Genomic DNA, 23926 nt, shown 5'->3' with positions numbered 1-23926 from the left:
TGTTTTGCATTTGGGACAAACAGTAGTCCCTGGTCTGGATGCCCTGACATGCCAAGATTTAGGGAAACTGGTGTGAGGGTAAGAACTGCTGGTCCTCCGGATAGTGGAGGAAAGGAAGACGGGGAAGCACGTGAGCCCACAGCTTGCAGTATCTCACTGCTCATGTGTGACTTGCTAAATCATAGTTCTAGTTACAGGTAGGTAGCCGTGTTGGTCTGAGTAGAAACAAAATAAATAAATAAAAAATAAATAAAATTCCTTCAGTAGCACCTTAAAGACCAACTAAGTTTTTATTTTGGTATGAGCTTTCGTGTGCATGCACATACATCTGATGAAGTGTGCATGCACACGAAAGCTCATACCAAAATAAAAACTTAGTTGGTCTTTAAGGTGCTACTGAAGGAATTTTTTTATTTTGCTAAATCATGTGAACACAGCATGGGCCCTACTTTTGTTAGCATGAAGCATCCTAAAAATAATTCTGTGAGTTTAAAAGTGCAAGTTTTTTTTAAAAAAATATACGGTACATTTTTTTTAAATTTAAAGCAATTTAATATCTCATCAACAAAGGATTCTAGCAGTTTTTAATAGCCTTTCCAATTCTTCAGTGATGATGGTTATTCAGGAGTGGGTTTCTCCCTACACTTTCCTCGGGGGCAGTGCTAAAGTAACTAAATTTTGTGCTTGCTCCCTCCCACTTCTAGTCCTGCCAGTTTCAGGGTAGCAGAACTTTGTCAGAGCTCCACCTCTGGGTTTTGTGTTTTTTTCATTGTGATGATATGGTGGGATCAGCATTTGTAAATCTGAAAGTTTTTCTGACCCATGGAAGAAGGAAGCTGCTTCTGATTATCTGCTGTATGTCCCATGAAGCAAAGGACCAGAACAAAGAGGAGCATAGCTCTCAACTTCTTTCTGGCAAAGGGGGGCAGCTTGTTTCCCAGGCAAGGTTCACCCTCCTTTGGTTGGCAGATGGGCCAACTCCTCCTGTATGAAGACTAATACCTTGTTGCTATCTTATTAGCTCTGAATATGCTCTTTAATATAGCTGTTAATAGTGCTGTCTTCCAGCAACACTGGGGGATAAGTAATTACTTGGGTCCTGAGGTTATGTGCATGAGTTGCCCCAAACCATCTAGTGTACAAACCTCACTTGTACCTGGAGTAAGGGCAAACATACATGGGGAGAGAATTGAACTTGGTGCTCTGTAGATTGTTGCAACTCAGCCAAAAGATGACTGGGAACCTGGGGAGCCTGGCACACATGTGCTGCTCTGCACGGTCCCCTTTCTCACACTCTGTTAATTTGAAGGAAGCTCTATAAAGATTCCAAATACTGGCTTTGGTGAAAAACTGTTGCTGGAGGCCTGTGCTAATGCTGCCTCAAAGGCATAGTTGTACTATTTATGGACCACAAGGTAGATATTCCATGTGGGACAACTTCCAATTACAGAGTGAGACTGTCTTCCTGGAGCAAGGCTCTAGGGGTCGTTGCTCTGTGATTTAAGCTTATTCTCCCAGGGCATAACTGCTGCTGAACAATTTGTTCTTTACTGCGACTGGCAGTGCGGTATATATCTATGTACTCTAGGCATTTTCTAGACAGCATCTACTTGGAACTGTTCAGGTTTATCTAGAGCCAGGTGTGCCAGTAGACTTGGAAGGTGAGGGGTGTGTGGTTGGGTTTTTTGAGGGATGCTGGTCGGAGAGGGTGCTGTTGTTGAATCTTGATTCAGTGGGCAGAGTGATAAATAATCCTATAGAACTGGAAGCCACATTTTTCAATGAGGGATTCCAGAAGATGATTTGACTTGCTTCTCTCCTCCGTGCCCCCTTCTAGGTGTTCCCCAGCCACTTCACACAGCAGCGGACCAAAGAGACCACCTGTGAAAGTGAACGGGAGAGGGGCACCAAGCAATCGGGCAGCCCATGCCCAGGTCAAATGGGCACCAGTGGCATCTCCACTGACTTCTGGGACTTATTGGTCAAACTGGATAATATGAACGTAAGCCGCAAGGGCAAGAACTCCATCAAATCTGTGCCTGTGAGTGCTGGCTCTGAGGGAGAGAGCTCCCCCTACAGTCTAGAAGCCTCTCCTCTGGGTCAGCTCATGAACATGCTGTCCCATCCAGTGATCAGACGGAGCTCCCTGCTGACTGAGAAGCTGCTGCGCCTGCTGTCACTCATCTCCATTGCTCTGCCTGAGAACAAGACCACGGCTGAGGGGGTAGCCAACCATGCTGCTGCTGCTGTTGCTGCCGCTGCTGCTACTGCAACCACCACCCCAGCACCTGCTCCCGCCCCTGCCCTGGCTGCTGCTGCCGCCGTAGCTGCTGCAGCTGCCGCCGCAACTGCTGCTTCTATCGCCACCTCTGGTGCTGCCACGGTAACTGCATCATCTACTCTCCCCACCACTGTGTCCAGTAAGTATTCTATTGATTGGTTTTTTTATGGTGAGGGGTGCTCAGAGACAAGAAGAGGAAATAATATTTTTCTTCTCCTTGTCCCACATTCCATTTTCTTTCATTTGAGATGTGGAGCAGGACACATGCCTAAAGAGAAAAATATATGTAAATTTCTACATCCAGGCAATCCAGACTCTGTGACCTCTACAGTCATACCTTGGTTTTCAAACAGCTTAGTTCTCAAACATTTTGGCTCCCAGATGCCGCAAACCTTGAAGTAATTGTTCCGGTTTGCGAACTATTTTTGAAGCTGAACGTACGACGGGGCTTCCGCGGCTTCCGATTTGTTTCAGGAGCTTCCTGCAGCCAATCAGAAGCAGCGCTTTGGTTTCCAAATGTTTTGGAAGTTGAATGGTCTTCCACAATGGATTCTGTTGCATTATTTTATTTTTATTTTTCATAATTCTCGGTTTTGGTGGCCATGGAGACGAGAAGGGAGCTATGAAGGACACTGAATATTTGTCTCGGTTACTAGAAATCTTATTTAGCCAACTTTTAAGACTTCAGTAGGTAGTGCTACACACATTTTCAAGCCATCATTGCAGCCCTGAGGAAAAGATTTTTGAAACAAAATAGAGAGCTGGGATTCTCAACAAGGCAAGCTCTTAATATCACACACTGTTAAAATCTGTGCTGTCGCTGAATTCATCGAATTGTAGAGTTGGAAGGGATCCCAAGGGTCATCTACTCCAAGCCCCTGCAATGCAGGAATCTTAATTAGATCATATATGACAGATGACCATCCAGTCTCTGCTTAAAAACCTCCAAGAAAGAGAGTCCACCACCTCCTATGGGAGTCTGTTCCACTCTCTGCCAACCAGCTTTTACTGTCAGAAAGTTCTTCCTGATGTTTAGTCAGAATCTCCTTTCTTGTAACTTGAATCCATTGGTTTTGGTCCTACCCTCTGGAGCAGGAGAAAACAAACTTGCTCCAATTTCCATTTACAAGTGTACACATCCCTTACATATAATGCTGCTGCTCCTCCCTTCCTGACTGATCTATTTCTTTTGAGCAGGTTGTACCCCTCAATTTCTACATTCGAAATATAAGCTTCATCCCACCAGGTTTCAGTAATGCCTATTAGGTTATATTTGCCATTCTGTATTAAGAGCTCAAGTTCTTCTTGCTTGTTTCCCATATTCTGTGCATTCGTGTAGAGACAACTGAAAGCATGAGTCATTCTTCTGCACACTGCTGCCTCTGTCCCCATCTGTAGGGAGTCACCTGCCACCACGACATGTCCTCCTCCTGTGGGGACAGGCAGGAATGATTCTGTACACTGTACCTTCCACTGCCACCTTGGTATTTGCAAACTTACCACATATATGCACACAGCCCTGATGAAGGAGGATATTGCCTCCCAATAGAAGCCTGATAGAGAGAGGGTGTCTCTGAGTGACTTCTGTGTAGGGATGGAGGTAGATGGTAGGCAAGTGCTCAAAGGAGAACAGGACTTCAAAAAAATAGCTGGTGGTTGGTTTGGTCATTCTCTCACTGGTTAATTGTCAAATCCCAAGTTGGTTCTAGCTTGTATCTTGTTCTCTGCAGCTATCACGAAAAACAGCAAATCGCCAGCCAAGGTAGGCGAAGGGGGAGGTGGAACTGACAGCAAAATGGCTGCCTCAGGCCTAACGGAGAACCAGCTACAGCTGTCTGTGGAGGTGAGTTGTGGTGGGTGTGGCCAACACACAATATGGGGAGGGAAGAGGAAGGGGTTAACATTTTGAGGTGTCAGCTGCACAGTGACTTTCTCATCTTCCATTCTAGGTGCTGACATCTCACTCCTGCTCTGAAGAAGGTCTAGAAGATGCTGCCAACGTTCTTTTGCAACTGTCACGGGGTGACTCAGCCACGCGTGACACTGTGCTCAAGCTTCTGCTTAATGGGGCCCGGCAACTAGGCTACACTCTTTGCAAGCAGATAGGTAAGGAGAGATGAGACTGGAGAAGTGCCAGTATGAGGAGCTGGCATGGTTAATGGTCCTGCCCTGCCTCAATCACCGAGTACCACAGTGAATAGTTAGAAATGTGAAGCTAGGAATGTTAGCCAGTAGCTCATAGAAACGATGAGCTTTAGTACTTTTCTCATGTATCAGTGTGCTAGTCTGGGGATTTCCATGTGCAAGTGTGGGTAACATTTAAAGGCACACCTCCTCACAGAGGATATAACTCATAAGACTCTTTTCCTTGCTGTCAGGTTTGAATGAGCTATAGTATCTTTTGGAACTGTCTGTGCTAGAAAGTCACACCATAGCATAACAGAACTGCTTCTGGTGGTAGGGCAGGGTGATTCAACCAGATGTGGGATTTCAGTCACTTCTGAACAAGGTAGCAAGCGTGGCAGGGGAATCCCCCTTGTACTAGTAGAAGCTCTTGAACTGACTTCCACTAGTGCATCAGATAAGTTGAATCTGGGCCCTAAATTGCACTCTTACATGGCCACCCATGTAGATCCAGAATACAGCAGCTATAGGGTGCTCACAGGAACACAACTATGTAAGCATGTTACCTATTTTAGAACAGTTGCACTGGTTACCAGTAAGTTCGTGGGTGCAATTCAAAATGCCAACCAACTTGGCATCAGGCCCTAAATGGCTCACATCCAGGACCATTCATACCATCTACGATCTTTCCTCTGTGTCACAGTGTGGGCTTATTCTAGGTTGGCTGGGATGTGTGAGAGCCCAGTAGTGGAATGCTCTCTCACTGGGACATTCAACTGGCCCTTTTAATTTCTACTTCCTAGTGAACACAATTCCTTTTTGGCAGGGATTTTTATTGCCTCAGGTTTTATGTTGACAGTTTTAAATTTTGGACGCATAATCTTTTTTTCTGGATTTTAATGGTTTTACCATCATGTGTTTTGATATTGTTTGTCATGTTGGGTATAGTTTTATAGTGGAGAGGTGGAATAGATTTTCTTATATAGTACTCACTAATTCTCAACCCTCAACTCTCCCTTTCCAGGTACTCTCTTGGCGGAGCTGCGAGAATACAACTTGGAGCAGCAGCGTCGAGCCCAGTGTGAGTCCCTGTCACCAGACGGGCTCCCTGAAGAACAGCCTCAGACCACCAAATTGAAAGGCAAGATGCAGAGCAGGTGAGTCTCCTTCAAGTTGGCCTTTCTCTTTGTCTTTTGAGTGGCCTTATCTGACTTTCTTCCCCACCTTTTTCCTCAATTGTTAGGTTTGACATTGCTGAGAATGTGGTGATTGTGGCATCACAGAAGCGCCCTCTGGGTGGTCGCGAGCTCCAGCTACCCTCAATGTCCATGCTGACTTCTAAGACCTCCACACAGAAGTTTTTCCTAAGAGTGTTGCAGGTCATCATCCAGCTACGGGATGACACACGCCGTGCCAACAAAAAGGCAAAACAGACAGGCAGGCTAGGTATGTTAGGCAGGAGAGCAAGCTCTGTCTGCACAAGACCTGTTTGTAGATGCTAGAGCATGGGTGGGAGATCTCCTGATACTGGTTCAGACCAGTCATACTTTACCTATAGAAGACCTGAGAGGCCCATAGGCCACTGCAGTTTTTGGGGGTCAGTTCAAAGCTTGAGTAGGGAATTAAATCTTATAGGCTCAGCTGTAGGGGCCAGCCTTAATTCTCCTTTTTCTCTCCCTTCCCCTCTTTTTGCAGGTACTTCCGGTCTGGGCTCAGTTAGCAGCATCCAGGCCGCTGTTCGGCAGCTGGAGGCTGAGGCTGACGCCATTATACAAATGGTACGTGAGGGTCAGAGGGCCCGGAGGCAGCAGCAAGCAACAACGGTTAGCATGGTGCCTGTGGCGCTTGTAGGCCACTCATTTTGTTTATTTGAACTACCCTTTTTCATTATTTTACATTCCTTTCTCCATCTTTTTCTCCTCCCTTTTTATGCCAACTGGTTTGTCATCAGAGGAGCCTCTTTGCTCAGGGAAGGAAGAAGCTTCAGCTCCTTGCTGCTGTTGGCTCTTGATCATAAAAAGCTGTTCTTCAGAGCACTCTGAAGAAGAGATTGTGAGGACAGTTTGTGATTTGGATTCTGGGTTCTGTGCAGTGCTTTTTTTCTAAGAAAAAAATGTTTAGGGGTACTCTCATTTTGACTAAAGAAAATCACCATTTTATAGTTCAAATCAGGAAAAATAAAGTTCTGCATTGCCCCCCCCAGAAAAAAAAGCACTGGTTCTATGTATTGGGTAGAGGGATGAGAAAACGGCTGGTTACAGCTGAAGTGTAAGAAATGCTGAAGACAAAAGAAGTCTTCCTTCTTTGTACCTGGTTTATGCATACTCCTTGGCTGTTCTCCCAACAACCTCAATATACCTCCATGGGCTCTGATGGTAGTTACCTTTTATGAAGTTTGCTTATTGATTTGAAAAATCTGAGTTGGGTATTTGCATAGTACCTTTTAACAAATTGTGGTCTTTGGACTTTTCACTCCTACGTACACCCCTTTTGTTTTCTATTATTTTAGTTACTCTTCCAACACTTAAACATGTGTTTAGCTTCTGTATGCCTCGGACACCTCTATGCCAAATAGCTCTAACCTTATTTGCTTCCTCTTCATACGATTTTGGGTTATCTGCTGAAGACAGGTTGAATGGGGGGGGGGAGAAGGGGTTTGTGGTAGGAGACAATGAGCTGGGTGAAGAATCCTCTGCAGCTTCAAGATGCCTTCCCCATTTTGAAAGATTGTCCACTTCCATGGTGGATACATGACTAACTCTGCTGCTGAGTTTGGGGTGGGGAATTCCTTTATGCATCTCCCCTTCCTTACTAATGGAAAGCCAAGGCCTGACCAGTTACAGAAGGAATAAATGGAAGGCTCTGCAGCTGTGTAAGCAGGGTAGGGATTGTTTTTCTGGTTTCAGCTGCCTTTTTCATACACTGTTTGGCTAGGATTGTTGGTTGAAAAGCTGGGCATTAAAAGCTGAGAGCAAGCTAGCCATCTCTACAGTGGCAGATATTTAGCATTGGTGAGCCACCCTGGATTCTTCAGTTGAAAAGCAAAATGCTGCCTGTAAGAAATAACCTTCCATTGCCTACCGACCAAATCAGTTTTGTGAAGTTTAGCATTATGATTGCTTAAGTTGTTGGAATTTTGACATTTTTAAAGGTGGGCATTGTGGCAGTGGCGGCAGCAAATATTATTAGTGAAGAAAAAGACACTCCGCTGTGGTCTCAGCTGTGCTTAGTGCTTCAGATGTTCTGTGATTAATAGTAAATCTTTTGGACTTCTGTGGAAGTTTCAAAAAGTTTCAAAAAGCACAATCAACAAGGGAGCTAGTCCAAAGCTGTACAAGTTGTGGACTGAACATATGATCTATAGTTCTGGTCTGCCTCCCTCTGCCCTTCAGCCTTATTCTCTTCTCCTGGCTCAAAGCCACTCAAATTGGAAAGCCAGCTTGACATGGCTATGAGTGAGCTGACAGCCATGGTAGCTCTAAGAGCTCACTTCCACTTGTTAGATCCAGCATGTCCGTTCCACTGTCCATGTGGCCCTGGGGCAGGACCAGCACAGCAACCACACAGCATGGCTTGAAGCCCAAATTCTTAGGGCTTGTACACACATTACTTTCCTATGAGAAGTAGCTAAACAGTAAAAAGTAACTGCTGCATTTACTTCTGCGTTGCAGTAGGTAGAGGGAGTGCATTAGAGGTCAACGAGAAACAAGCTTGTTTGCAAGCACAAGTGATACAACTGAATCACGTTAGTGTACTTTTCAAGCACAACTATTGTGGGGTGGATGTGGCAATACAGTAATGTGTGTACAATCCTTGAGCCTACGTCTCTCCAGATTGTTGCATCTTAGAGGCCCCAGTCCTGTCCAGTTTCTTTAGAGAGATGTGGGCTGCCTTTGCCCCTGGCATGTGGGCCTTAGTAAATATGAGGTTATCCCTGCAGGAAGGTCCCTGATGACAACTTTCCTCTTTTCTACACACCTGTTCTTTGCTTTCCAAGAACTTTCCCCACTCTGGTGCATGCACTTCACCATTGCTTCTGGCTGTAAGTGCTCCACCTTCAGATTCACGCATGTCATGCTTTCTGCTAGCTTCCCCCCCCCCCCCGCTCCCCTTTTTCTCCTGTACCTGTCTCATTCGGCTCATTCCCTCTGCAGATTTTAGCTTGTGTATAGCAGCATGTTTAACCTCTTTTGGTCTTTGTAAAGGGTGGGGAAAGTGGTAGGGCCACCATGCACAGTTCTGTTGATGGTCCATTTTCTTCCCTCCCTTTTGGGAGTTATTGGGCTGATCTCCCAGCACCTGTTTCCTAAGTGCTCTTGGGAAGCTTCAGCCCTCACTAATGTGTGCGTCTCTTCTGTTCAGTCGGAGCCAAACCAGGCAGAGGGTTCTGTACGAAGAGACGAATCACCTATGGATGTGGATCAGCCGTCACCCACCACACAAGACACCCAATCAGTTGGTTAGTATCTGCTTTTTGGAATTGAGGGGTGGCTGTCTCTGAAGTAGAGAGACTGTTTTACCTGCCATAGGCCCTCCTCCTACAGGTATGAAGGAGTTGCCTGTCCTGGAACTGGGAAGGCTAAAGTGTGAAGGACTGATCTCTTGTTCTTACAGTGTCAGAAGGGTCCCAGCAGGGTGAGAAGGAGAAAGAGGAGCGTCCTCCAGATCTGCCTCTGCTAAGTGAGCAACTCAGTCTGGATGAACTATGGGATATGCTGGGCGAGTGCCTGAAGGAGCTGGAAGAATCACATGACCAACATGCTGTGCTTGGTAAGGTTCTGGGCTGCTGGAAGGTTGGGCTGCTTCAGGCCTCCCTGCCTCTTGGAACATCACCTTCTGCTCTCTCCCTACAGTGCTGCAGCCTGCAGTGGAGGCCTTCTTTTTGGTGCATGCTACAGAGCGGGAAAGCAAGCCCCAAGTGCGTGACACCCGGGAGAGCCAGCTGGCTCACATCAAGGACGAGCCCCCACCTCTTTCACCTGCCCCACTGACCCCTGCAACACCCTCATCCCTTGACCCCTTTTTCTCCCGTGAACCTTCTTCCATGCACATTTCCTCCAGTCTTCCCCCAGACACACAGAAGTTCCTCCGCTTTGCAGGTTAGTTCAAACTGTGACATATCTGGCTGTGTCCAGGGTATTAAGAGTAATTCTTTCATGAGGGCTTCAAAGGGGGGGGGGTTCTCGGCTGTCTCTATCTCAGAAGGGGCAGCTGGTTTGCTGAGGGAGGGGTGTGTGGATCAAGGTGTGACTAATTAGGGAATATACTTGTGGAGGAATTTCATTAACGGGTTTCTGCAGCATACCTGGAAGACAACACAATAAGGAGCGTGCAGCCGAAACCTCACTTTTGATCTCATCTTGCAGAAACACACCGCACTGTGCTGAACCAGATCCTGCGCCAGTCCACCACCCATTTAGCTGACGGCCCCTTTGCTGTCCTCGTGGATTACATACGTGTGCTGGATTTTGATGTCAAACGGAAGTAGGTTTCAGGGTGGGGTGTTAGTATTCCGTTTCCTATTCATTTTAAATGATAATTTAAAAAACAGCAAGGAGACATCAGAGATTGATTGTAAGCATGCATTACTGTAGGAGTATGAGGTCTCACTTTTGATCTCTAGGGCAGATTGCTTGAATGATATATTTTTATTTATTTATTTATTTATACCCCTATCTAGGCTTGTGTGCTGACTTTTCTATTGGCTGTGATGCCCTCTAGGTTGGCTATCCAGACATTTCTAATTTCTTAGCATTGTTCAGCTCCTCTATTGACAAAAAGATCTGTGTGGGGCAGAAGTAGTGGTGACTGGATGGGTGGTCTTATTCAGTTTGATATGCTTCTTCCCCTAAAATTAAGTATAGTCAAAAGTGTCTCTCAGCCCCAGTTCTGAATCCACTTTGTAAGGGCTGGAGAGATGGCAAACCCACCTACTTTTCATCTACATCTGTAGACTATGTCATCTCTTGCATTGTTAGTGCTTTGCAAGTATAACTGTGAATAGTAATAGCCCTGGGGGCTGCCCGATGTGAGAGGTGATGGCTACATGCTTACTCTTCTTTCCAAGGTACTTCCGGCAGGAGTTGGAAAGGCTTGATGAGGGGCTGCGGAAAGAAGACATGGCTGTGCATGTGCGTCGAGATCATGTCTTTGAAGACTCATACCGGGAATTGCATCGCAAGTCGCCCGAGGAAATGAAAAACAGATTGTAAGCAACTTCTTCAGCTACTAGAACTTTTAGCATGCTGCTGTAATCAGAGTCTTCTTATGTGCACTGTTTTCTTTCTTACCCTTGCTGAGGACCTTTGCCCACGTTTTGTCTAAATGTTGATTTTTCCTTATTTTGTAGATGGAACCTATAAGTCCCTGCCAGCCTTTTTGTCCTAAAGCCATTCTCCACTTCTGACATTTCCTAATTATTATACCCTCTTCTGTTTATCAGGTACATAGTATTTGAAGGAGAAGAGGGTCAGGATGCTGGAGGTCTCCTGCGCGAGTGGTACATGATCATCTCACGGGAGATGTTTAACCCCATGTATGCGCTCTTCCGCACATCGCCTGGTGATCGAGTCACCTACACCATCAATCCTTCCTCCCACTGTAACCCCAACCACCTGAGCTACTTCAAGTTTGTAGGGCGCATTGTGGCCAAAGCAGTGTATGATAACCGGTTGCTGGAATGCTACTTCACCCGCTCCTTCTACAAGCATATCTTGGGCAAATCTGTCAGGTGAGTAGTGCCTTTGCTTTTAGGGATTTTGTTGAACGAGTCCATCTAAAATGCTTTCCTATCTTTCCCAAAACATGTTCCTAACCCAGCCAGCTTCCTTCGACCCTACAGGTACACAGATATGGAGAGTGAGGATTACCACTTCTACCAGGGACTGGTGTATCTTCTGGAAAACGATGTCTCCACACTGGGCTATGACCTCACCTTCAGCACAGAGGTAACCTGTCCCCTTCTCATATAAGTATTTTGGGGCAAATCTTTTGGAAGTTGAAGGATATTGAAGCTAAAGAGACAAAGGGCTATCACACAGAATGGGCAGCCATTCAATTTGGACAATTTTGAAGATGATTGATAAAAATCAAGAAATTGGTAGAATTCTGCACCCAGAGGTTGTACACATCCTGCCATGTGTAATATTAGGTGAAGATGACTGTATATTTGCAGGGATTTTCTGGCAGTGGGTACAGCCCTTTCCTTTTGAATTTAGATTTCTTTTGATCTTAAAAATTAGAATTGTTTACAGTGTGAGAAACAATGAGGCTATAGACATTGGCATTGATTATCAAGAGGGCAAGCACTGTAACAAGAATGACATTCGGACACAGTGTTCCAAAATAGTAAGGATGTAATTACCTGGTGATAACTGCCAAAGAGAGTTTTGTTGCCCCTGAATGATGGCTGCTGCTGTTCTGTTTTGGTTGTGTGTTTATATTTCACTATACACAAGGGCTATATCTGATTCTTGCAACTACATTATGGTGTTTTGTTAAGAGAAGCACCCATTGGATTGTAATTTGAGGCTGAGGGAGAATTTGTGAAACAGGAAGGATTGAATCAAGGCCAGTATTAAGTCATTCTGACTTCTGGTCTTTGTCAGGAAGAGCAAGGCAAGCCTTCTCTTTTCCCAAGAGAGATGTTCTTGTTAATCCAGTTTCTACTTATTGAGTACACTTCTGTCTTTCCTCCTCCCCTACCCAAACAGGTTCAAGAGTTTGGTGTGTGTGAAGTACGTGACCTTAAGCCCAACGGAGCCAACATCCTTGTGACTGAGGAGAACAAGAAGGAATATGTACACCTGGTGTGTCAGATGCGAATGACAGGTACGTTGGGGGAGTACACCTGAGAACAGTGGAAAGAACCTGATGATCTAGACCCATCTCTGCTAGAAGATGGGATCCCTCTACTTATTGACTTGTGTCTACCTTTTGAATCAACATTCCCTCCCTATACAAATTATCTCATAATTCATACTAAATTCTAAGCAAAGAACTAGTGTCACACCAGAGCTGTCCAAGAGTTGCTGTTTCACCAGATAAATAGCAATGGCCTGAAGAAAGAAGCCAAACTGTGTTTTTAAGGAAAAGTGTACAAACAGCAACAACAAAAACTTTAGTTGTCTAATTCAGTCTAAGGTCAAGGTGGTCATTATTTGGACTCTGTACTTGAGGCAAATTCGTTTACCAATCAGCTGTGAGAAGTTGTAAATTTTGCATAAATGTGCACATTTCAGTGTTTAGATTTTATTCCCTCCTGAGCTACAGTTTTTCCTCTTCTTGGGCTGCTTAGAACTTCCATTGCCTTCCCCACCCAGTGATAATCTATATTCCCTTCTGGCAGGAGCAATCCGCAAGCAGCTGGCTGCCTTCTTGGAGGGCTTCTATGAGATTATCCCCAAGCGCCTCATCTCCATCTTCACGGAGCAAGAGCTGGAGCTGCTAATCTCGGGGCTACCCACCATTGACATAGATGACCTGAAGTCCAACACAGAGTACCACAAGTACCAGGCAAACTCTATCCAGGTTAGCCTTTCCTTTCTAGCAAGTAACCTTTCACCAACTCTCTGTTCTCCAGGGTGTAAATGTCAAGGCCTAATGGAGAGGAATCCACTTGATTTTTCTTGGCATGTTAATAATTTCCTTAGTTTGTTGAGTTCAATGGGACTTTGGGTAAATTTGTATAGTATTGCAGCCTTGATATGTTTGACTGCAAGTTTGATTTTGGAACTCTGTTTGCCGCTAAGCACACAATGAGGTGGCTCTTCTCCTGTTGGGCATATATCACCGCTACCTCCTGTTTGGAAGGCAGGAAATATGTGACCCCCATCCCTTCTGCTATCCTCTCCCCCTATTGGCTCCTCTTTGTGTGGGTCCTTCTGGGCCCTTCACTTCTGGAGGCCTGCAAATTTCTCATGTTCTCAGAAATGCCAGCATTTCTGACCCCAGTCTCCACTCCTTTTGTCCTTCTGCACAGATTCAGTGGTTCTGGCGAGCCCTGCGCTCCTTTGATCAGGCTGACAGAGCAAAGTTCCTGCAATTCGTCACAGGCACATCCAAGGTGCCCTTGCAGGGGTTTGCTGCCCTAGAGGGCATGAATGGCATCCAGAAATTTCAGATCCACAGAGACGACCGCTCAACAGATAGACTGCCTTCTGCTCACACGTGGTAAGAGGCAAATGGATAAGCCCACTGTTAGTGTTCAAACTACTCCCAGTGTTCCATTATGCAGGAAATATTTTTATGTAAATAGAAGTGTGTCATATAATCACCCTAACTCCAAGAGGCCCTCCAAGCTTCTGTAAGTGCTGGGATTCACTGGTTATCATCTTGCGCCATAACACTTATACCATGACCCTGCTGAAGTGCCTAGCTATTTTACAGGAGCTTCCTTTCTACAGCAGTGTATTTGCTACTTTACCTGGAAACATAGTTGGTGATTTTGTGAGCCGGGAGGTGAGAAAGGGAATGAGTGTGTTTCTGAAACAGAGGCTATCTGTAACTTCAGTCATGAGTCAGTGGTCAAGTCCTAAAGAAAGAGGTGCCAGAACTCCAACTTTGTGCCTTGCAAATCCAAATCCCAGATGGAGAGTTGGATGGGGTGACTATTGTTTGGGATAGACATTCTGCACATGTGCAGAGGATTGTTCATCACTTCCAAGGGCTGAATTTTGACCTTCAGAACAGGTTATTAGGCTGTCCTCTGGTTGAAATTAAACATTGCTTTCTTCCTCCAGTTTCAACCAGCTAGACCTCTCTGCCTATGAGAGTTATGAGAAATTGCGTCACATGTGACCAGGCTGTAGATCTGTAGGTTTTTGTCAGTAAAGTGAGCATGGCCTACAGATTAAGATTTCTGGCCAGTGTGGGGAGGGTGAAGGTACTGTCTTTTGCTCTCATTTTGAACAAAGAAAGGCATTTGGCTTTGCAATCAAGCTGTTTGGTCCCACCCCCTTACATTGATGCTTTCTTCCTCCAGTTTCAACCAGCTGGACCTCCCTGCCTATGAGAGTTATGAGAAATTGCGTCACATGCTGCTACTGGCCATCCAGGAGTGCTCGGAGGGCTTTGGCCTGGCGTAAGGGTGACTCCAGCTGCCATATTTTTCTACTGTCAGACTTGGGGAGCAACAGGAGGGAGTGGAACTGAGCGATGCTGCTCCCCCTTTTCCAACCACCTGTGTGTGTGTGTGAGTGCCCTGCTGCCCCCTTACTGAAGAGAGCCAGAGACCCCCAGCCAATCAGCCGTCTTCGGAGGTGGGGCCGGGGTGCAACCCGGAGAGAAAAAGACAAATTATATATATAAATATATATATATTTTTTGGTTTAGTTTGCATTTCTTAATTTGTGCTTGGAATGTGTTGATGAAGCGGCGGGAGGGAGCGTTTGGATTCTTTTGTTGGTCTCTTTCCTTGGCACCCATTTGCTGCTGGAAGGGAACCTAAGGTTTAAAAAATTCCAAAAAAAGGAAAAAAAATAAAAAAATAAAAGCGCACTCTTGATAAGAATGTACTGTGCCTGTGTGTTCATTTTGGTAAGAGTGGAGAGTTCACCTGGCTTTGGGAAGATCTTCTGGAGATGAGGAAGGAGCCAGTAAGGCAATAGCTGAATGGTAACATGCATGCTTTGCATACAAAATGTTCCAGGTTCCATCCCAGGCATCTCCATGTACAGCCGGTTAACACTTGTGACTGAAATTCTAGCAAGACAAAGATTACTCAAGTAGGATGGGAAGTCTATTGACAACATGCCCACCCCAAATAATGGTCCTCCATGTGGTTGTTTCCTGTCTGCGTAGTGTTCTGACAAGCTGGGGTAGATCTTGCTTCTAGCACCTATGACTGTGGTAGAGCATCTGCTTTCCATGCAGAAGGTCCCCAGTTCAATCCCCAGCATCTCCAGGTAGGGCTGGGAATGTTATCAATCTCAATATCTGGAGAGCGTCTGCCAGTCAGTGTAGGCAATACTGAGCTAGATAGACTAATGGTCTGACTTGGTATAAAGCAGCTTCTTGTGCCAGTTTTCACCACTAATTTTATTTGCTGGAAATGGGCTGTGTATATTCAACGTGAGAGGGAAGCAGCTCTCTTGATTTTGGCAGTTTGGGGAAGGTAGGGTAGCATCTCTAGTTATGTGTCAGAGGTATCCAACAATAAATCACACAGAATATGTGAAGTTAACTCTTCATTTGAAGATACAAGGTCTGCTTAGGGGAGCTAGGCCTAACAAGCACAACAATTATTGGTAGGTATTGCCCCTTATGGAGGCTGAAGATCCGCACCTTCCCACAGCTGCCTAAATCTCGTCCTTTCCAAACAATCTGAGACTATGCCAATGCGCCTGTCTCTACTCCTCTCCCTTCATCGCTCTTCTGGTCCTAGGCAACCAGGGAGGTAGGTAGCTTGCTTGTTGCAGGGGAGATACCCTGACTTCTTCACCAGCCTGTCTCATCTGCCTCTTGGACGCCCTCCTCTCCTGCTTCACCTTCTGTTTCTGGGCTTCTCTCTGACACAGACCCTTCCTGCTCACTAAACCCTGTTACCTTTTCAGATTCTGACACCTCCTCCTTCCAGGCTTCGCCCTCCGATCACTCATCGCCATCCCACCACCATTCCTCTGTGTCCAGCCAGTGCATGACATGCTTGTATTTTATGAGATCACTAAGCCAACATGCCATTTTGCATCCTGAGCTATCAAACCTCACTTCCTTTAACCAGGTTTGTACCACACAGCACTTTGGCAAAAATACCTTGGTTATGTCTGAAAAGGCAAGATGCTAAGAAGCTGGCAGTGCTTCTCATTTAACAGGTTGGGACTTGAGTGTCCAACACAAGCTCCCTGTCCTCCACCCCACAATGCAATTTCCTGTCATCCTATTTCTATCCCTTCTGCCACACGAGTCCTTGCCAGAAATTCCTCTGTGAACTCAGTGAACAATCTCGGAAGACCAGAATAACTTCTGAATCATTTATTCTGGGCACTGAATCTCAAAGTGGAGTGTTTTGTTATTTCCGAATACCTAATATTAATACATACTGCATTGCTACCTATTGTTTGTTGCTTTGGTAGAGGATTAAGACTCCCAGATTTTGAAATGGGTGGTCTGGTAGTAATGGGGAATGGGGAAACTGGCTCTCCAGATCTTGTTGAACTGCATCTCCCATCACCTGTGACCATTGACCATGCTGGTCCCAACATCACCTAGAGGGTCACTAACCCCAGCACTCCACCTGGAGAAACATCACTTGGAGGCAGTTAATGAGCCAGCAGAATGGTGATGAAACCTCTTGGTTTTCTTATGTGAGGGGCAATGGCTTCTTGCCCACTCTGTCCTCTGAAAGTCTCTTTAAAATCTCCATGTCTATTCCTTTCTGTCCCCTACTGCTTCATTTAGGGCAAAATTGAACGACGCTACTACTTTTATGCTTGTGATCAGGAGGGAGGAAACAGTTTGTCCAGTTTCTGTCTCCCCAGCAATAACAGCTGGGCCTAATGTACAGATTTCTGTACATTAGGCCCAGCTAAGAAAGGTAAAACTCATTCAGAGGAAAGGAAGATGAGCGCTTTTTGGCAATCTGCTTGAACTTTTCAAAATGAAGTTAGAGATCTGCACTGGGGAGGCAGCAGCTAATTTGCTGACTTTTTAACTAGTAGTGAAGCTACAGCTGGGCTTAACAACATGGTGCCTATAAGACATCATGGGCACCATTATATCCTTAGGTTTTGTGAGTGGCAGGGGAAATGCTCTTGTCCTCTGTCCCCTTTGCCATAAGTTGGCAATGGGGATTATTGTTTCCTCCTCGAAAAATAACAGAAGAAAGCAAGTGGGAAGAGTGACTCTCCCACTTCCTCTTTTAGCTCTCTGTGCTTCTCAAGGCTCAGCTGAGCAACTGAACAGAAAGTGGATGATGGGGGGGGGGGATAGGAGGGGAAGGGAAATGGCATGACTGATGAGAAGGCAGGGGCAAGATAGTGGTATGTCATGAAAGGAGACAGAATAGAGCAGGCTTCCTCAACCTCTGCCCTCCAGATGTTTTTGGCCTACAACTCACATGATCCCTAGCTAGCAGGACCAATGGTCAGGGATGATGGGAATTGTAGTCTCAAAACATCTGGAGGGCCGAGGTTGAGGAAGACTGGAATAGAGCAAGAATGAAGGATGAGTGGAGACAGAAAAATGGGGAGTGGTGTCAGATTGGGTGAGAGGCAGAGGCAATGGAAGAGCCAGAGAGAGAATTCATGTGCATAAATCCTTACCTGAGTCAGATGGAGTAAAATGAATCCTCTTAAAATTATTCACCCCCAAAAAACAGAACATGTCTATCTAAACTGACTGACTGAACTGTAAAAATAATGGATCCACTGCTTTCCACCACTGACATGAAACAAAAAATGGATGGTCATTGGCCCAAATAATATTTTCAAGATACTCCCTCAAAGCCATCATTCTGTGATTTATTGTGTTTTGTTGTTATCCTACATAAAAATCACGAGGATCCATGCCTTGAATCAGTGTTTTTCTGTTGCTGGCTAGCAGAAGATTAGCGTGTTGTTGTTTTACTGTGCAGTACACCAATGTAAGCTTTATTTCAGGAGGTTCCATTTTAATCCTAGTGGGACGCAGGTGGCGCTGTGGTCTAAACCACTGAGCCTCTTGAACTTGGTGATCAGAAGGTTGGTGGTTTGAATCCTCCCAATGGGGTGAGCTGTTGCTCTATCCCAGCTGCCAACCTAGCCAGTTCGAAAGCCAGTTCGAAAGTGCAAGTAGATAAATAGGTACTGCTGTGGTGGGAAGGAAAACAGCATTTCTGTGCGCTCTGACGTCCATCATGGCTTCCTGTTGTGCCAGAAGCAGTTTAGTTGTGCTGGCCGCATGACCAGGAAAAGCTGTTTGCGGACATACGCTGGCTTCCTTGGCTTGAAAGCGGAGATGAGTGGACTGGACTTAACCATCCAGGGGTCCTTTACCTTTTTACATTTTAATCCTACTGGATCCAACCTTTACCCAGATCCTGTGAGAACTCCCAGAACGTGCTCTTTCTCTTCTTTCCATCTGCCAGGGGCAGGGGGAAAGAAGCAACTGAAGAGGGAGTGATGCCCATCGCACTCTCAAAATCCCAAATGGGCCCCAAACCATTGGCAATCCTTGGCCATGGTGTCTCTTTCCTGCTTACTCTGAGGCTGTTTTGCTAGTCGGGGGCAGTAATCCTCCTAAGTCAAAGACAGCCATGGCAATACTCTTCCTGCTCTTAGTCCAAGCAAAGGTAGTCAGATGCTACAGAGTACAACTCCCATTACCCCTGACCATTGTCAGTGTGTAGTCTTGCTTCAGTTTTCCTTCCCATCATTCTTGGACAATTTGCTCTTCCAATCTTCATATGACACTTTCTTTAGTCCAAATAGCCTCATGCTGTCTACTCTGCCAGCAGCTGCTCTCCAGTGCCTCAGGCCCTTCCTTCCCTGTCATGTTACCTTATTTAGCTGAAGATGCTGGGATTGAACCTGGGCTCTCCGCATACAAGACATGTGCTCAGACCAGTTGGTTGGATAAAAATCATGTAAATAAATAACAGAATGGATGCTTCCTCCAAATCATCCAGCAAAATGGACATTGAACTCTTCCAGCCTAGCACTTCTCACCGACTCCCCCAGGCCTGCTGCCTTCTCAGTACTGTCTCTCCCCCCCAACCTTTTTGAAAAAATTATTAAGAGATTCCCATAATACAGTAAAATTTCAGCCACAAAAAAAATATAAGTTGAATGCAAAGTCTTTAAAAGTAATTCTTAGCCCTTACCACCCACAGTGGATACTAGCTCCTCCCGGCTCTCACCTGGATCTTTATCCTCTCAGCCTCTCGCCCTGGGAGACTGACCTTTCCCTTTTTCTCACACGGGGTCCTCCATCAACCATCTACAACCCCTCTGAGTACACGATACCTGGGTGTTAATAAGGGCCCCAAACATAGGGCTCTGAAGAAAGAAGAAAAAAGGAGACGGAGACAGACAAAAAGATACTAAAAGAAAACTGATTTTCCATCTGCTGGTTACATTAAAAATATGATTGTTCATTGCATGCTAACATCTATCTTCTCCACTTTCTGTTAAACAATATTTATTTTAATTCAAGGTGTCTCATTTTCTTTTTCCCATGAAAAGTCCAAGATAGGTTCCCTAATTGTTATTATTGATAAATGTCAACCATTTTTTAAAACTTTACCTCTGTTAATTCCCTCCACCATTACTCCATATTGAATGATAATACCGTAAGTTCTTCTGTCCATGTCCACCTTAAAGTCTCCCCACTGTGATCACACATTGGGCCAATATTCCATATCCCCCCTCATTATACCTACATTAGGTCATGTCCAGTTCCATATGTTCAATTCCATTTCCTGTTGTATTTTCATTTCCTGTTGTATTTACAATAGTATCCTAATCCCATCATCTATGACCTTGCATTTGCTTTTTCTCCAGAAAGAGTACATTAATTTTAATAGCATCATCCTCTAAAATTCGCTCCAGGTCATATGCAGAATATTATCTCCCTGCTAGAACTGAAGGAAGGCCAGGACTGAAGTTTTCCTAAAGTCCCCCCCCCCCCAACGCTACCAGTACCATATCCAAATAATTCTTCATCTCACCATTTTTTATTTTATCTTTTCCTTCTCCAAATCCTTGTATGGAAGTCATTTTCATTTTTAAAATTTTAATTATTTCATGATCCAGTCCTGCCACTTTTCCATCAATTTGGTTTGAATTCTCCAAGTGTTCTCCATTTCCATTTTCCATATCATATCTCTCTGGCTCATTTTCTTCATCAAACATTGATCTGACCATTATTAAATGTTCAGCCATCAACTGTTGAACAATACCAGCAGTCACTGGGAGATCCAAAAGTACCTTAACCATACTGGATGCTTTTGATGTTCCAGATATTATTAGCAACTAAATCCCCCTTAATATTTCCACAGCTGCAACTGTGTCTTATCTCAAAAGCAAATCCCTTTCTCACAGCTAATGATTGCTTTACTTTCAGTTTCTCCAGTTCTCTAGTGGCAGGAAACAGAAAAAGGATTAAAGATTTTTCACATACGGGGTTCGTCTTGTCTGTTTAATCTTTCTTGTCAGCCATAAATTGGGCTTTTCACTCTGCTTTAGACACTTCTAACAATCAGTTTCCTTTCTGGTTTTCTCAATGACAGAAGGCATTATGTTCAGATGGTAGATTTTCTGCAGCAGGTGGGGTGGGGTTGGGGTCTCTTACAGTTCCTTGTCCCAGAAGTGCTTTAAAAAAAGAGAGTGCAGTTATTTCTTAACTTTAAAAGGTGATTACCTGGCATTTGGGCACGATGGCAACTCTTAATGCTTGCTAGCTTGTTCTAACTCCCATCCAAGCCATTAGGCATAGACAGTAGAAAAATGGCTTTTTGAGGCATTTTGAGGTTGTCTCTGAGTTCATCCTTATCTCCAGTGATTTAACAGTCTATCTGGAGATAGTCTGGAGGGGCATCCTTTTTAAAAAAAACCAACAAATTTCTATTGGTTTTTAAACAAATACAAAAACCATTAAGCACTCATCCAGCAGTACATTTAACGGTGTTTGTTCTATCCATTGACTCTAGGCATAAACTTTCACATTCAGCGTTCAAACATATTACTTAATATAACATCTCCAATTGAAAATATTGAACTGTTTGTATAACAAGGTCTCGATATTTGTCATTAACAAGGTTTTTAAAAGGGGTCCATATCTCTTGGAAGGTGTCTCTATTCATTATGCCTCTAATTGCTCTCCTGTGTCTGGTGACATGCTCAGACATTGCTGTATCTGGAGGGGCTGCCTTGGTGTCTCCATAGGTGGATTCTGATGTGTTTAACAAGATCCGAATCCTTTTTTTAGCTGTTGTTTGCAGGGTGACCTTTATCAAATTGCTGTTTTTGACTCCCACCTACCACCCAGGTCTGTTGTGAGGTTAAAATTAGAGAATCCTACGTATATTGCCTGGAGTTCCTTCCAGGAAGGGTGGGAAGCAAATTCTATCAAGGATGTCTGAGACACGGCACATCCTGCTTAGTTTTCTTAGGCTGGCTTTTGAGAACTCTTGGGGAAGTTAGTACTTCATTATTGAGAAACATTCATTATCTTTAAGTAGAGCTCAGGTCAAAACAAGTAATGCTTGGATGCAGATCAGAGTGTGACTGTAAATAGCCATTTATGATATATGAGAGTGAGAAAGCCTGTGTATAATAAGCCTTGTAATTTGCCACTTGGATGAGAAGGACTTGCCCATAGCCAAGCCACCTACATGCTAAGCATAGCAAAGCCCTCTTTGATTGAGGAGGGGGAGCAACCGTGTGAGCTTCATAGATGGCTTGAATTTGTTCTCTCTGCCTCAGAGGCATATTGTACCTTTATGGTTATAGGCTAACACTGCAGCATCAAAATCAGCTGTAATAGAGGAAAGCACATCTTTAGCACCACCAGAGGTGCTCACAACCTCTAAGGCAGGGGTAGGCAACCTAAGGCCTGTGGGCCGGATCTGGCCCAATCGCCTTCTCAATCCGGCTCACGAATGGTCCAGAAATCAGTGTGTTTTTACATGAGTAGAATGTATCCTTTTATTTAAAATGCATCTCTGGGTTATTTGTGGGGCCTGCCTGGTGTTTTTACATGAGTAAAATGTACTTTTATTTAAAATGCATCTCTGGGTTATTTGTGTTACAAAATAAACAAATAAGGAAAAATACATATAGCATCTCCACTTTCGATTGATAGCCTTTTCCACAACTTAATGTTCAGTATGAGACACTAATGTCATGGACATACTACGGCTGGGGAGAAGAAAGGGGGTGAAGAGGTAGGGGTTATCGTTCTATAGCAGGCATCCCCAAACTTCGGCCCTCCAGATGTTTTGGACTACAATTCCCATCTTCCCCGACCACTGGTCCTGTTAGCTAGGGATCATGGGAGTTGTTAGCTAGGGATCATCTGGAGGGCCGCAGTTTGGGGATGCCTGTTCTATAGCTTAGTGCTAGACAGCTAGACTGCATCTGTTTGCATTTCCCCCTCTGAGCAGCTCTTAAGTTGGTCCAGTGGCCCTTTTGTGGAGGCAGAGTACCCAGGAATTTTGGGGGGGGGGCGGAAGTGACAGAACGGGATAAAACACATTTAAAGATGGAACCCTGCATCTTTGGCATGGGGTCACATTGAATTGAATTGGACTTACTTAGGAGACATGTATAGGATTGTACTGTTTGCATCCAGCACAGCTCTGTCCTGAACATCCAGTGCCAGTTCTAAACAAGTCTCACACGCTGGATGTGAAGGGTAGAAAGAAGGTGTGTGTGTGTTTGTGTAGGTCAGAAGGATGATTTCCTACTATGTCCTCCTGTCGCCCTTTTGGAAGTCCATGATGAAGAATCGTCATCCTCCATCCCATGAGATCTTTCAGCAATCTTTGCTCCGGTGTCCCGTTTCCCCTTTGCCACAGAAGCAACGTGAGGGTGGAAGCGGATCTGGCTAGACGGAGCACCCTCGTGAGACTTAAGCAGCCGAGGAATGCAATTATTTTGTCACTGGAATTCAAAAGTATATTGGAATTTGAAGGGCAGCGCTTCCCCCATGTTCATGCACGTTCCCGTACTCCCAAAAATGCAAGGAGAGTTGGGGTGGGCAAAGTCTTTGAGTGCCAGTTCCTTCATAGCCATCTCTTGAGGGCGGCGGGGTGCAAAGGCGCCATCGAGGAGAACCGCTTCACGGGGCCAACGCCATCTTTAAAAGGGGCAAGAGGACAGATCCCCAGGCAGCTAAGGGAGGTGCTTGCTTCGCCCGCTCATGGGAGGGCAAGTGGCGGGAATGGCAGCTGTGGGGATGGTTGTCAGGGAAAGCACCCTGTGCTGTTGACTCGGGGCCCTGCACCCCTCTTTTGAACATTTCGGGTGGCCTGAGGGCAAGTTGAAGCGTGAGGGGAAAGATGGCCTTGCCCACTTCACTGGCCCATGTGAAACATGACTTCCCTCATGGTGGTAGTTTGGGGGAAAAGCGGGGTAATAATAATAATAATAATAATAATAATAATACTTTCTAACTCAAAATATCAAACCCCGGTGACTAAGAGCAGGAATTTGAAGGTGTAGACCTTGCATTTTGAGAATAAGCATTAAAATGCTATGTGAGTAGGCATTTTATATGTGGTCCCCCCAACCCTACTCCAGCTGCTCTTTCTAAATAGGTCAGTAAAAACTAATAATTATATTATTATAATGCTAATAGGTCAGTAGATGACACAATCAACATGGCATTGCACTACATCCTGCAACACCTGGATTCCCTGCGGGCCTATGTGCGAGTTCTGTTTGTGGACTTTAGCTCAGCTTTTAATACTATTGCTCCATCTAAATTGTTTTCTAAATTACTTCATCTTAATGTACCTGCCCCTGTTTGCCGATGGATATGCAGCTTTTTAATGGCGGGCATGAGGACCGCCCGTTCCCCTTCGCCGGGCGCTGCTTCTTCTTT

At 45.0% G+C, this 23926-nt stretch overlaps 1 protein-coding gene and 1 long non-coding RNA gene across 21 annotated transcripts in view; one reads left to right on the top strand and one right to left on the bottom strand.

The window, feature by feature from the left end:
* The window catches only part of HUWE1 (HECT, UBA and WWE domain containing E3 ubiquitin protein ligase 1), a 105373-nt gene extending 90458 nt beyond the window's left edge, over positions 1 to 14915 (top strand). For 14 of the 20 annotated variants that reach the window (XM_088658360.1, XM_088658358.1, XM_088658357.1 and 11 more), the window contains 17 exons: positions 1838 to 2420; positions 4012 to 4124; positions 4231 to 4387; positions 5430 to 5562; positions 5649 to 5851; positions 6101 to 6228; positions 8768 to 8864; positions 9020 to 9175; positions 9259 to 9504; positions 9772 to 9889; positions 10473 to 10613; positions 10848 to 11135; positions 11247 to 11352; positions 12118 to 12235; positions 12753 to 12934; positions 13386 to 13576; positions 14388 to 14915. In XM_088658360.1, the coding sequence (XP_088514486.1) occupies positions 1838 to 2420; positions 4012 to 4124; positions 4231 to 4387; positions 5430 to 5562; positions 5649 to 5851; positions 6101 to 6228; positions 8768 to 8864; positions 9020 to 9175; positions 9259 to 9504; positions 9772 to 9889; positions 10473 to 10613; positions 10848 to 11135; positions 11247 to 11352; positions 12118 to 12235; positions 12753 to 12934; positions 13386 to 13576; positions 14388 to 14490 (3063 nt within the window). In that variant the 3' untranslated portion in view covers positions 14491 to 14915. Of the gene's footprint in view, positions 1 to 1837; positions 2421 to 4011; positions 4125 to 4230; positions 4388 to 5429; positions 5563 to 5648; positions 5852 to 6100; positions 6229 to 8767; positions 8865 to 9019; positions 9176 to 9258; positions 9505 to 9771; positions 9890 to 10472; positions 10614 to 10847; positions 11136 to 11246; positions 11353 to 12117; positions 12236 to 12752; positions 12935 to 13385; positions 13577 to 14145; positions 14298 to 14387 lie in introns of those variants that run through there. The other 6 variants (XM_088658363.1, XM_088658362.1, XM_088658361.1 and 3 more) reach the window with 4 other exon arrangements.
* Positions 14916 to 20497: 5582 nt separating this feature from the next.
* Positions 20498 to 23926, bottom strand: part of LOC148683345 (uncharacterized) — a 32139-nt gene continuing 28710 nt past the window's right edge. Inside the window, exon 2 of the long non-coding RNA XR_015947172.1 lies at positions 20498 to 20691. This is a non-coding gene — a long non-coding RNA (uncharacterized LOC148683345). The remainder of the gene's footprint in view (positions 20692 to 23926) is intronic.

This window comes from Zootoca vivipara, chromosome 15 (genome assembly GCF_965207765.1).
Source record: "Zootoca vivipara chromosome 15, rZooViv2.hap1.1, whole genome shotgun sequence".
Classification (NCBI taxonomy): domain Eukaryota; kingdom Metazoa; phylum Chordata; class Lepidosauria; order Squamata; family Lacertidae; genus Zootoca; species Zootoca vivipara.
This window is presented reverse-complemented; position numbering and strand designations above follow the sequence as displayed.